This window comes from Cavia porcellus, unplaced genomic scaffold (genome assembly GCF_034190915.1).
Source record: "Cavia porcellus strain 051 isolate PalLab524CR breed Dunkin Hartley unplaced genomic scaffold, mCavPor4.1 scaffold_6, whole genome shotgun sequence".
Lineage (NCBI taxonomy): Eukaryota > Metazoa > Chordata > Mammalia > Rodentia > Caviidae > Cavia > Cavia porcellus.
In genome coordinates, this window is record NW_026947489.1 from 55,866,629 (window position 1) to 55,880,231 (window position 13,603).

At 45.6% G+C, this 13,603-nt stretch overlaps 1 protein-coding gene across 2 annotated transcripts in view; it reads left to right on the forward strand.

The window, feature by feature from the left end:
- Znf398 (zinc finger protein 398) overlaps positions 1 to 7,949 on the forward strand; it is a 35,113-nt gene extending 27,164 nt beyond the window's left edge. For both annotated transcript variants that reach the window (XM_003475265.5, XM_013158789.2), the window contains 2 exons: positions 2,131 to 2,244; positions 3,691 to 7,949. In XM_003475265.5, the coding sequence (XP_003475313.1) occupies positions 2,131 to 2,244; positions 3,691 to 4,844 (1,268 nt within the window). In that variant the 3' untranslated portion in view covers positions 4,845 to 7,949. The remainder of the gene's footprint in view (positions 1 to 2,130; positions 2,245 to 3,690) is intronic.
- The last annotated feature ends 5,654 nt before the right edge of the window (positions 7,950 to 13,603 follow it).

Genomic DNA, 13,603 nt, shown 5'->3' on the forward strand with positions numbered 1-13,603 from the left:
AGATTTGTTTCAGATGACCTTAAAACAGTATTTTAATTGCATGTCCCTAAAGAGACATATTCTGGAGGCTACAGCAATCCTAAAAAACTTGGAATTTATGTTTTTGTTAATACTGTTAGTATTATCTTGAAACACATATTCAGATTAAGCAAAGATTATATTAATGTCATTAGACACTAAGGTTTTCAGGGTTAAGAAAGATGCCAATTTAAGATAAAAAAATTTAATTTCAATGCAGTATTTTTCCATATGAAACAAATATTAATAGGGGCTCATGACACTTTGCTTTTCCTGAGAAGTCTGTATCTTATAGTGTTGTCCACTGACAGGGCCTAGAAGAAGTGGGAACTCATTGACAGTGGCAGCCTTTTTGCTAAACCCCATTTCACAGCAATCCCTAATTCTGAGCCCAGAGTAGGAAGTGCACAGGTGAGCTTGGGGTGGTTTGTCCTGCTGGAAATGAAGGAAGCTGGGCATGTGGGGCTGTGTGAGCAGCATGGAAAGCCACCTAAAGGCCAAAGAAAGGACAGCAACACCCTAAGGTGACTCAGTGGACTAAAGCTAAATGACAATAGCAACAAAAAGCCAGAAACACTGGAGTCACAGTCGAAGGTTCCTAGAGCACTAATTCATTGTTTAGAAAGCTGAAAAGCAGTTAAGCATGTGTGAAAGTCATGTTTTCTGATGAATGGAAGTTTATCCTTTGGTTTTCAGGAGCTCCTCTTGCACAACTCATAGCACCTTGCCTTTTTCTGTGTTGTATATGTAAGCAAAGGTAAGGCTGGGCTGTGCATAGGATGCTTGAGCTTACATGCAGTGCATGTTAGCAATAGGAAAAGCAGCCTGCCGTTTGGGGCTCTCTCCACATCATGGGAAGTCTCTAGGCCTAATCTTAACCCAGCCTTTTCTGCTCTGATCACACTGTTGGATTTTAACACTTTCTAGCTGATTTAAGAGATGTCGAGCAGAGCATAGTTCTGTTCATTTTCTGAAAGTAAAACCATAACCTGTCTGCAAGGCTTTTTTGAGAAATAACTTTGGAGAGCTTGAATTTACTGTCAAGACCTTGCTCGTGTGTCTGCACTGGCCAGAGAAGGTCATCTAGGCCTGGACAGGAAGAGCAAGCTCTTAGGTGCGTGTGTGTGTATGTGCAGGAAGAGCGTTCAGAGCTGGCGCTCTTTCCTTTCACAAAGAGTCCCCAAGACCTGAAGAACTAGCAGATTCTGTTTGCACGCTGTCAGAGTTTGGGGAACAGTGACCTGTATGATTTAATAAGCAAAGATAACATGATCCCTGGGAAACAGCCCCAGAATTGGGACTCCAAAGCATGCTATTTGAATTGACTTAACTTTGTACTTCTTAAAATATACTTGTCTTTTACTTAACTCTTTAAAAACCAAAAACTCTTTTGTTAGTCTTGTTTCTTTGCTTTTTTAAAATTTTATTTTATTTTATTTATTTGTTTGTTTATAGGTATTAGGGATTGAACTTGAGACCTCGAGCTTGCCAGGCAGGCACTTATGCCACTGAGCCAAATCCCTAGCCCCTCTGGTGTATTTTAAAGCAAATCTTTGTTAACACGATGTATACCTGTAAACGCTTCCTTATCAGAAATTTATTTAACCTTCATAGGTGTCTCTACTTAAAGGGAAAAAATATTGCCTGCCCCACTATTTCATAAGTGGGAGAAAAACATGAAAATATTGTTAACATAAGAGTAAGTACTACCAACTAGGCCTGGCGGCATGTCTATAATCCTAGCATTCAGGGAGGCTGAGACCGAGGGATCACATGTTCAGCCTGGGCAGCTAAGCAACTTACTTATACCATGTCTTAAAAAAGGGCGGGATGTTGCTCAGTGCAAAGGCCTTGGCTTCAATCCCTAGTACTACAAAACACAAAAAACTATCAAATGAAAATTACTGTTGGTTCCAGCTTATTTCACGGTGTCATCTCCAAAATAAAAATTGTGCCTTGTTTTTAAATGAGCTGACTAAAAATAGAGGCGCAGACCAGGGTTGGTTAGAAACAAGTTTTTGGGTAAAACAGTATTTAACAGGCCAAAATGATTATGTTTACCTTCTAATCCAAGTCCCTGAAGGCCATTTCCTCCTCCACTCCCCCATTCAGAGCCTGGACCTTCAACGTCAGATATTCTGTCTTGGATCAAGCAGGAGGAGGAGCCTCAGGTTGGGCCCCCCCAGGAGGCCAAGGAGAGCGAGGTGTACAAAGGCACCTATGTAGGTGAGTGATGGTTGAAGAGCTGTTCTGCCCAGACCCAGGCCACACCAGGACAGACCCGAGAATCTGCCTGACACAGGACCTGGAGGCAAGGAAGGGGCAGGAGAAAGAGACGTGATCACTCAAGTTAGCAATGAAACCAAGAGGCCTTTAAGGTAAACTGTAAGTGACAAAACACATTCTTAAATGCAAAGACAGGTTAAAATGCAGTAGTTGGGGCTGGGGGCATAGATCAGTGGTAACATGTGCTTAGCTGTCTAAGGCCCTGGTTTATTCCCTAGACAACATCAACAGAGACAAGCAAATTAAAATTCTTTTTTTTTTTTCAAATTAAAATTCTTAAAAGAACTAAGCGCTGATAGGTAGACAAGAAGTTCAAGGCTGGGGAAGATAGAATATCTGCAGGTCACTTAGAAAAGATAGACCAGAAGTGAGGAGTGGGTTGGGAGGATACCAGTAGACAAAATATCACTAGGGAGGTACAAAGGAAATGTTGAGAGCCTTCAGTTAAAAAAAATGGTGATGGGAGAAGAATCTTTGTAAGGTATTTAGCACCATCTGCATTTTGACACTTGAATGATAAAAAAGGATCTCAAGGTCATAAGGAACCCAGCTGTTAATACAGCTTAATATAATCTGTTTTTAAAACCTTCTGTGCTCTGAGTTTAGGCTCTGGAAAGTACAGTTTCTGCCCTTCCAGAAGCTTTCCCTGCAGACAGACAGCAACGTTAGGCATGCCCAGTGACAGGCCAACAGCGAGTAGGGTAGTGTTAATAAAAGAGGGGAGACATGAAGGAACATACATACCTTCTAGTTCAGATACTCAGATGGGGCATAAAGATGCAGAGACAGCACAAGGGAGGCTCTGTCCTACAGAAGAGAGCACAGCAGGCATGCGGAGCACACCTGTCATTCCAGCACTCAGGAGCCTCTGACAGGAAGACTGAAAGTCTGAGGCCAGCCTGGGACATTTAGTGAGACCCCATCTCAAAATAAAAAGTATAAAAGGATGGAGCTCATTGCGAAGACTCTAGATTCAATCCCTAGTACTGGAAGAAAAACCCAAAAACAGAATAAGCAAAGATGTGGAAGTAGAAATGTGTACTTTGTCTTCAGGTAAAGTAGAGACAGCTGATCCTAATGGAGAATCCAGTAGGACAGAGGAAAACAAGTCAGTACGTGATTTTATCGCAACAGGTGACAGGACAAGCATAAACAAAGCATGATGAAAGTGAAGCAGGGAGGCTTGAGGCCCAGGCTTTTCTTTCCCAGACAGGGAGCAGCATTAGAGGACAGCCTCAAACTCCCTGATGATCTGCCACAGGGAGGCGCACATCTCCATCAGTGCTTGGGCTGCAGGGAGTCCTTGCCTGAGCAGTCAGGAGCACAAAGTCTGGGAGAAAGCTCGGCAGGTCCATAGAGAGATAACTCTTGAGTCCTTTCTTTCAGAGGAGGGCCTCATCATCAAAGCCGAAGGTCTTGCTCCGGCCACCTTGTGCCCCGAGGTACCAGTCACCTTCTCTGCTGCCCCAGCTGCAGCAGCAAAGGATGTTTTCTCAGATGTGGCATTCAAAAGCCAACAGTCCACACCCATGACACCTTTTGGCCGTGCAGCCTCTGACCTGCCCGAGGCCTCCGAGGGACAAGTGACATTCACTCAGTTGGGAAGCTACCCACTGCCGCCTCCTGTCGGGGAGCAGATATTCTGCCACCATTGTGGCAAGAGTCTTACCCAGGACATGCTGCTGACCCACCAATGTGGCCACACCTCTGAGCACCCTGTTCCCTGTGCCCAGTGCCCTAAGCACTTTCCCACACAGCCAGACCTGGGCAGCGCCTCCCAGGACCATGCTGGTGAGACACCCCCCACCTGCCCGCACTGCTCCCGGACCTTCGCGCACCCCTCGAGACTCACATATCACCTGCGAGTCCACAACAGCACGGAGCGCCCTTTCCCTTGTCCTGACTGCCCCAAGCGCTTTGCTGACCAGGCACGGCTCAGCAGCCATAGGCGCACGCACACCAGTGAGCGGCCCTTCCGCTGCACGCAGTGTGGCCGCAGCTTCAGCCTGAAGCTCAGCTTGCTGCTGCACCAGCGGGGTCATGCGCAGGAGCGCCCCTTTTCCTGCCCACAGTGTGGCATCGACTTCAATAGCCACTCAGCCCTCATCCGTCACCAGATGATCCACACAGGCGAGAGACCTTACCCGTGCACAGACTGCAGCAAGAGCTTCATGCGCAAGGAGCACCTACTCAATCACCGGCGGCTGCACACTGGTGAACGGCCCTTCCCATGCTCTCACTGTGGCAAGAGCTTCATCCGCAAACACCACCTCATGAAGCATCAGCGCATACACACCGGCGAGCGGCCCTACCCCTGTGCCAGCTGCGGCTGCAGCTTCCGCTACAAGCAGACGCTCAAGGACCACCTGCGCTCAGGCCATAATGGTGGTTGTGCGAGTGACAGCAACCCCTTGCTGCCGCCGCCAGAGCCACCTGGACCGTTGCTTCCTGGGCTCGAAGCCTCTGGCCTTGGTGTCAGCACGGAAGCGCTAGAGACCAATCAGTGGTATGGGGACGGGAGTGGAGGGGGCGTGCTGTAGCTTCTGCCTTGCGCTCACCTGCTCTGTACAGCAGGCTCTTAGCAAGCAGAAAGTCCAGGAGCAAGCCAGGGGCCCTCCACCCGCAGTAATTATTCTCCTGTGCGTCAAGGAATTCAAAGTTCTCCCCAGCTACTACTGTGTTTAGAACTTCACAGCTGCGCACCAGAACCGTATCTTGAAATCCAGAAAACCCAGAAAAGAAACCCAGCATCCCCATCTTTCCAAACATACTACAAAAGCAGAAATTAGAAGGCTGTTGCAGAGGGTGGGAAGCCAGGTTTGCCCTATGGCTGGCTTGTCGCAGGGTGGGTCTGGGTGAGATTCACATTGTCTCGGTAGAGACAGGTGTACTGGAAGAGCCTCACAGCTTGAAGCCCAACTTGACTCAGGCAAATGTTGAAGGCCTTTCACTGGTTTGATAGGTGATTGTTAGGAAAAATGTCCTGTAGCCACTGCTTACCTTGCTGCCTCCTGGAAAAGCTCTCTCCACACCCTTCCGTAGCTGTCCATCTGACCCTATACCATATGAACTCCAGACTGCCTTCCTGGGGGTTCTAGATTGTCTTTTCATGCATTTTGTTTAATATTGGGTGAACAAATCTGATTTTAGTAGCTTATTTAAGAGGGCAGGTTTTAACTTTCACTGAATTGATCCTAGCATTCAGGCTCTTGTACTGGCATTTACTGCCAGAAATCTTTGTAAACGTCCCAGTTAGGAAACTGGGAGCCAGATCCCCAAGAAATAGCTAGTTAGAACAATAACAGAACAGCCTGAAAACTGTGCCTGACCTGTGTTTCCAGGCACTTATATGTCCCTTTTTCTGGGCTAGTAAGCTGAATTTTCAGTTTTTGATGTCTGCTTTTTTTGACAGTTACCAGCAGCAGAGATCACAGTGCCCTTCACAAGTACAGAGGAGTTCCAGGAAGTGCCCCTGGGTTCACATTTCCTCAGTAGAGCTGTTGCACTGTTGTGTTCTCAAGCCAGTCTGTTCCTCTCAATTGGCCTGCCCTGTGGGTACCGCCTACATCCCCAAGAGCCAACTCCCATGTGTAGATAAAGATAGCCTTTTGTGCCTGTTACGCTTTTTGGTACCATGGCCACTGTGTGTTCTTTTCTTGGGGTCACTCAGCTCCTGGGAGCATTTCAGTCTGGTTCTACTCCTAATTGTTGTTAGAGCCTGATACAAGTACCCTTCCCTTTACAGGGCTCGAATTTTCATCAGCAAAATGAGACTGAGCTGAACCTGGTGGTATATACCTGTAAGCCCAGCACTAGGGAGGCTGAGGCAGGAGGATCACTGTGAGTTGCAAGGCCAGCCCAAATTACAGAGAGACTCCATTTCAAAAAGCGAATAGATACCCCTCCCACCTCAATCTTCATAGGGCAGGAGGGAGGGTTGAATCTCTGTAAATTAAAAAAAAGTGTTGTGATACATTCCTTCTGCCAAAATCCTGTCTCTGCTTTTGGCTTTCATCCAAGTGAAGCCAAATAAAGACAAACAGAATCAAAGCAGAGGAATTCTTGCAGAAACTTGACTGAAATCAGTTTAATTTGTTGTTTTGCTTTTGCTTTGTGCTGTGTTAGAAGACAGAATGTAAGAGTCCCACATCTTGGGCAAAAAAGTTGTTTCTTATACCCTGTAGTTTCCCCTAAATCTGCAGGGTTAGGTCGAGGTCTGGAACTTCAACAGGATATTCTCCCAATAAGTGATAAAGAACTCATGTTCGCCTTATCATAGGGCCCGACCTTCCTTTGCTCACTGCGGGACCATACCCGGAAAGGCTGTCAGCCCAGCTGCTGTGTTCCTGGGAAGGCTCTTTCTGAACATGCATTTCTAGAACACCACTCTGTGACATTCACCAGGCTAGTGACCACAAGAGTCATGAGCATTGTGCCAGAGGCCTGGCCTGCTGTCATAACCTTGTTTGTAGGCAGTGAAAAAGTCAAAGGGGTTAATAAAACAAGCCAGGTGATAGATAGAACCCTGGTGTATTGGAATGAAGAGTTTCTAGCCAGAATCTGGCCCTCATCATGGGAAAATTTGGGAGTTCTGGGAATCCCAAAACTAGGGTTCTGGCTTTATTGGTGACTCACTAGACGCTTGAGTGTGTTCCAGGTCTGTTATGTACCTTGCTTCCCACAATGAAAGGGAAAAGAATCCTAAATCACTACCTTCAGGTGGTGAGCTAAAATCCTTTCTGAATGGATTCTAGCATCTTCCAGGGTATGCTGGAGAAGGGATTCCTACATGAGGTATGATGTGGGACTAGGTTGTATTTAAGATTCACTTTAACCCAAAAGATTTATTGAGGATGCACAGCTTACTATTAAGGTGCTGCAGATAAATCCACAGCCTGTTATGCAAGGAACTGTGGCCAGCAGAGACCCAGGCTTTGGCAGAAAGTGAACACAGGTCAGATACCAATGCAGCAAGAGCCATGGAGCTGATCAAAGGGAGGTGTGCAGGTCCACCTCAGGACGGCAAGAAGGTGAGAGTCTAATTCTTAGCCCTGAGACTAGGCAGGGAGTTCAGCATTTTATGTTACATTTTCCTTTCCCTCCATCAGGCCCCTACCAGGTAGAACTCCAAGCCACCTCTAAAGAATTTATTTGCTAAAGGTTCAAAAGTGGATTGGTGAAAAGCTAAGGTAAAGTCCAACAGAAAGCTTTCAGTGTTTGGAGAGGAATCTGTTGGTCCAGCGAGCACTCCTGAGAGAAACCTTGTGTCTAATCCTGTGAATGGAGAGGACCGGTTGTCTGAGCAGACGCAACAGGAAGAGGAAACTCCACAGCATGCTCTTCACCTGCCCGCTTGCCTTCTGGACCCTCACCCGAGCACTGTCACCTTCCAGTAGGGTGCTGGGGCTTGACTTGTCAGACTCTCTTTGCTAGTATTTTCATTGTCTCCATTGGGTGAGCCTCTGGTTCAGCCACAAATGTGAAAATAAATGGAAGTTGATTGATGGCCTAGAAAGTGAAAGAAGACTCATCCTTTTCTGCTAGACACTACTGTAAACATGTTAGCTGAGCTCAAGCCAGGGCCATACCCTGCATAACATCCCTTGTTATTAATAATAAAGTACAAAGTTTGTGGCTTCTCTTGAGAGATGGACATCTATGCCTATCTTACCCAGGCCCAGAGACTTAATAGTAATAACAAATGCTTACTGTTTCAGTTTTCAAAAGCCTCCTTGATTATCTTATTTTATTTTAGTTACTTTTGTCTTTTTGAGACAGCCTTTCTCTATGCAGTTCAGGCTGGCCTTGAACTCACTTTGTAACCCAGACTGGCCGCAAACTCACAGTGATCCTCCTGTCTTAGCCTCCCAAGTGCTGGCATTTCAGGAGTGTGTCACCATGCCTGGGCAAGATAATTATTTTTAAAGGGACCCATATTCCAAATGGAATGAAAGTCCCAAGTTTCTGCACAGATCCCCCCCCCCCCATATCATGGCTTCATAGACATCAGGAGGCCTCAGCAGCTGCCCAAAGGCTGCTCAGTAACAAGGAGTAAAAACAGATCTTTCCTAGAAAGGCTTTAAGACACAAAGACCCCAGATGTCACAGATAGGTTGTTGTCTCTGTACGTGTGATGGATACTTCTGACCCTGTTTAGTGCACTCTGGTTCTTTAGCTGCAGCAAAAGAATAGTCACTTCCCACAGGGTGCCTACTCACAGAGGCGGGTGTTGTGGGGAGTTTCAGTACTCCACAAGCACAAGGTCCTTGAGTTAGATCAAATTGGTGTGAGGACGACGCAGCAGGAAGAGCGCTGAGCTTAGCATGGTGGCAGCACGGTGTGGCTAGCTGAGAACAAAGACTCGAGGCAGACCTTGACTCAAGTCCTGGAGCCATGGTGAGCAACGTACTGATCTATTATTTAATCATCTTGAGCCTTAGTTTCCTTATCTGTAAAATAATGATATTTATCATCTCGGGGGTAGTCAGGCTTAAAAAGAAATTTAGGTAAATCGTTTAGTACACAGCCCTTGCACAAAAGAATTTCACAGGACCAGCCCCAGGAGGCTATAAAGCTGGGCTGAATTGGAGGCTACTCTGCTGAGACACATGAATGGTCAGTGTCAGCTTTTTTGTCCACCATCTTCCTGTACTTCTGTTTAGCTTGTTCTTCTCTCTCTCTCTCTCTCTCTCTCTCTCTGATCCTTGCAGCTCCCCTAAATTTCATGTGGCACTGTTTTTTTTTTTCCTCAGTTTGGATTCTGCAGTGGTGAACGTGGCCCATCTGCTTTTCAGTATGAAGTCCCGAAAGTTTCCCCTCAGCCTGTGGAGTTGCTGATGTACTTGTTCTGGTTCAGTTAGCTGGGTTTCATAATAGATGCCCTGTGTCCCTGTACCAGCATCTGTGAGCTGGTAGGTTTGCTTGGGAATGGGCGGTGACTGAATGGTGTTCCTAGCACTGGATAGAGAGATGAGATCTTTAACCTTTTGGGCTTCCTCCAAAAACTTGTACTTTATAAGCATGACCATAGGCCAGAGCATATTGTTCCTGGCATAAATCACGTGGAAGGTGCTGTTTATGTATCTTGCAGAAAGTGTCATGAATCACTGAAAGTCAAGGGAGGGTATCCATCCATTCTGGCACTGTCCCAGTTTCCTTTAGAGTAACTGGCCACAATCACACACAGAATCACTTGGTCAATTAAATGCCTCCCCTTCAAAAAAATTTCACCCCTAAAAACAAATGCCCATCGACCCCTAGTACCAAAAACAAACAAACAAACAAAAACCCCAACAACAAAAAACCAAATGCCCATTAAGGAAGACAGAACAATATCAACCAATCAGAGTAGTCTCAAAAGTAATGTTCCACGTAGCTCATCAAAATAGCCAGGTTGTGTTTCAGATAAAAGTATTTGATAAAACCTCACTGAGCTCTGTGACTTTGTGATTACTTATTAGTGAAGTCTATATTTGCCCTAAAAACTTGAAGCTCAGTTAATGCATTTTTAATGTTTCTGTTAAGATGAAGATTATTTTAATGAAAACCGTTCTGGAAAGTCAGGAGGCCTGCATTTACTTTTGGTTTCCTTAGTACAGTTTACAAAAGTGAAAATCAGCGAGGATTAATAAATGGTATTTGTACATTGCAGGATTAATAAAGTGTTTCTATAGTAAGTGTAGGAGTGTTGTTTGTAGACTAGTTGGCAGTTTTCTAAATGAGTTTGATGCTTCTCTTCATTCAAGGTGAGATAGTAGTCATTTCATCTCCAGTTTGCTTGCCTGTGCTGGAAGAGAGCTGGCCTGAGACTGCAGTCTGGAGAGCAGCAGAATCATGGCAGAGATCAAAAACAAAGCTTAATGCAGAAGACGTGAGATTGCTCCATGTAATTCTACCAGTAGCTTTTGTGAGGTAGCCATAACAAATAAGGAAGGCAGCAGGCACATTCTTAGAGAGACTGAGTTAAACAAACAATTGAGAACCGAAGAGGAGGCCCAGGGATCTATCTCAGTGGCAGAAGTGTCTTCCTGGCAAGTATGAGGTTGTGAGTTCAACCCCTGGTACCAAGAAGAAAGAAAAGAAAAAAATATCAAAGAGAAATGAAAATCTATGAACTTTAGTTTTTGGCCTTGAGCTGTTTTGTTTTGTGTTTTGAAACTGGGTCTCACTATGTGGTGCAGGCTGGCCTTGAACTCCCTTATGTAGTGCAGGGTGGACTTGAACTCAGCAATTCTCATTCCTCAGACTCTTGAGTGCTGGGATTATAGACATAAGCCACCATGCCCAACTGAGTTTATAATTTTTAAAAATTGTGTAGCAAAGACATATCTACTAGCCAACGAGTAAACAGCAGGATAAAAACAATGAACTAGAATAATTAACCCAGTAACGCTCCTTATTTCCCTAGATGATATTGTGGGGCTGAGAGAAGATGCAGAGAAGAGTGTTGGCAAGTTTGTCCTTGGCTGAGTGTGAGAATAACCCAGGCTTTTAAAAGATACCCATGCCAGGGCCCACCTGCCATGGCTTCCTCGCTATGTGGTGGAACCTGGATGTTTACCCTTTCCACGTTCCACTCAGTGATTCTAATGTGCCAATGGATAATGGAAGGAAAAGGTCACCAGGCTGTGAATGGCCAGTTACCCTCCTTTACTGAGACAGGGAGTTGTGGATTGGGGGGTTACGCAAGAATCTGTGAGCCCACATTAGGAAGTCATAACTTGATTGTAGAGTAGAACTCCGTATGTTTTGGCATGAGCACAAGACCTCATTTTGGTGAGGTCCTTTTTATTATTTATTTATTTTGTCTTTTTGAGACATGGTCTCACTATGCCGTTCAGACTGGCCTTAGGCTTACTTTGTAGCCCAAGCTGGTCTCGAACTTGCAATGATCTTCCTGCCTCAGCCTCCCGAGTGCTGGGATTACAGGAGTGCATCACCACACCCGGCTTGGCCATTTTCAGTAACCAAAGCTGCACTTAAAAGCTGAAGGGTTGCACATGAAGAAGATTCAGAGAACGTGCTGCAATTCCCAGCACAGACAGTCTGTAGAAGAGTGTCAAGCCCTGGGTGTCTGCTGAGTTAGAACCGTTGAGTAGTTGAGCACTTCGCTATTTACTAAGACAGAGGAAAGGTACCACAGCGTAAGAACTGAAGAGAAAGTCAGTGAACTACATTCATCTACAGTGTCAGAACTTGTGAAGAAGCTGGTCATGGTGCCACACACCTGTGATCCCAGCTCTGGAGGCTGAGGCAGGAGTTTGAGGCATGCCTGGGATACATAAGGCCCTGCCTCAGAAAAACCAACACAAAAACAAACCAAAACACAACTTGTACAGAAGGAGGCTAAATGCCTAACTGAACCAGGCTGTGTTCAGAGGAAAAAGATATTTTCCCCAATCTTTGGATTTGAAGCAAAGATTTTCCAGGGGACGCACACACACAGGTAGAGAAACAGAGTCAAAGATTGACTTGGGATATTCAGTTTGAATTAAAATGTTGGCAAAAGGCCAGGAATGTTGCAAACTCTAGCAAGAGCCTTAAAACTTTTATAAGATTTTCACAAAATATTTGACTCTGACCACACACTGACACTTTCTATATCTTCTATTTGATCTTGGAGTTGTTTGGTTTTTTAAAATTTTATTTTGGGGACAATAAAACCAAGCAAAATTAAGCAGAATAAAGCTAATCAAAACAATGCAGTGTAAGTGACACAGAATTTCAAAACAAGATAATAGGGGGCTGGGAATTTAGCTCAGCGGCATAAGCGCCTGCCTTGCAAGCAGGTAGTCGTGAGTTCGATCCCTGGTACCGATAAAAACGAAAAAGACAAAAAAAAAAAAAAAAAAAAAAAAAAAACAAAAAAAACCCAACAAGATAATAGGAAATCAACACTGGTTACTATAATGCCTCTTGTTATCTTCAAAACACCTGATCATATCTTCAGGCATAGTAAAAGCAAACAAAACAGAACAGAATAAGAGTGGTTTGTTTTGAGACCTAGTCTTACTACGTAGCCCAAACTAGCCTGCAACTCCTGGTTAACCTCCTGACTCAGCCTCCCTAGTGCTGAGATTACAGGTGTGTGCCAGCATGACCAGTGATCTTGGAGTTTTATCACCATATTCCCAGCAACCTACTCTCTGTCTCTGGCTTTAGTCACACTCAGGGTGTCATGACACCACAGCCTGGGGATCTGTCCTCCCATGAAGGCTGGCACAGTAGAAAGCTGTAACCAAGGAGCCCGAGGGCAGGAGAGCCTGAGAATGTGAGGCTGCTCTGCTTCCTAGCCATTGTGGGCTAAGCAACCTTGGTCTGCTTGTTAAATTAGCAGTACCAGGGCGGGGCAGCACCAAGATGGGAACTCAAAGCTGTTTGTCCCCTCTGCCAAGAGTCTAGAAGTTTTCTTCCTCAGATAAAGCGTGTTGTAGGACACAGAGCACCAGAAAGCTTTAGGATATGGTGGACACATAGATCCTTGGATGTTAGGAATCTCTTCTCTTTTAGCTTCTGAATCTTTTAGTTGAGCGCTGTCTCTTCAAATGTGCTGCCCAGCCCAGTAGCTATAGAATTCCTAAATGAGCCGAGGAGAGGCAGTCGGGTGCCCATCTGACAGATGAGAATGCAAGTCAGCCACCTTCCCTAATGAGAAATGTATGGTAACCTGTCTTTGTTTGTTTTTGAGTCAAGGTCTGGCTATGTAGGTCAGCTTGGCCTTGAACTCACTATATAGCCCAGCGGATCTCAAACTGTCAGTGATCTTCCCACCTAAGCCTCCGAGTGCTGGGGTTCCAAGTGTGTACCACCATACCTGGCCTGTGTCTATTATCCACTTCATCCAGGTGTTCATTCTGTCCCTCACTAATACCTGCCTCAGAGTTCAGCAGGGATTACTGGAAACCAGCCAGTGACTGGACACCTCCCAAGGCAGAAGCCCTTCCCACCTCAGCCACTTCAATCTCAGGTCACTGGAGCACCTATGATAGGGACCACAACCTGTGGGACCACAGCAGCCACCGCCCTGAATGCCCTTCTGGGAAGTGACCCTGACCTCATTTGCCAACTTCCTGCTTATATTCACTGCAGGCTTTTGTAGCCCTGGTGCTGGGCTTGGTAGTGATAGAATAGTGCTGGTGCAATGAGGCCTGTGGTTTTAATTCCATGTGAGTTGAGTAGCTCCACTCATTCATGACAGTGAGCCGGACCTCTAATGCTACCTGGCACTCAGGTGAAAGGAATGGGTGGCTGTGTGCAGAGAGAAAACCAAAGAGGATGTGCAGTTTCTTGCTGTATGAAA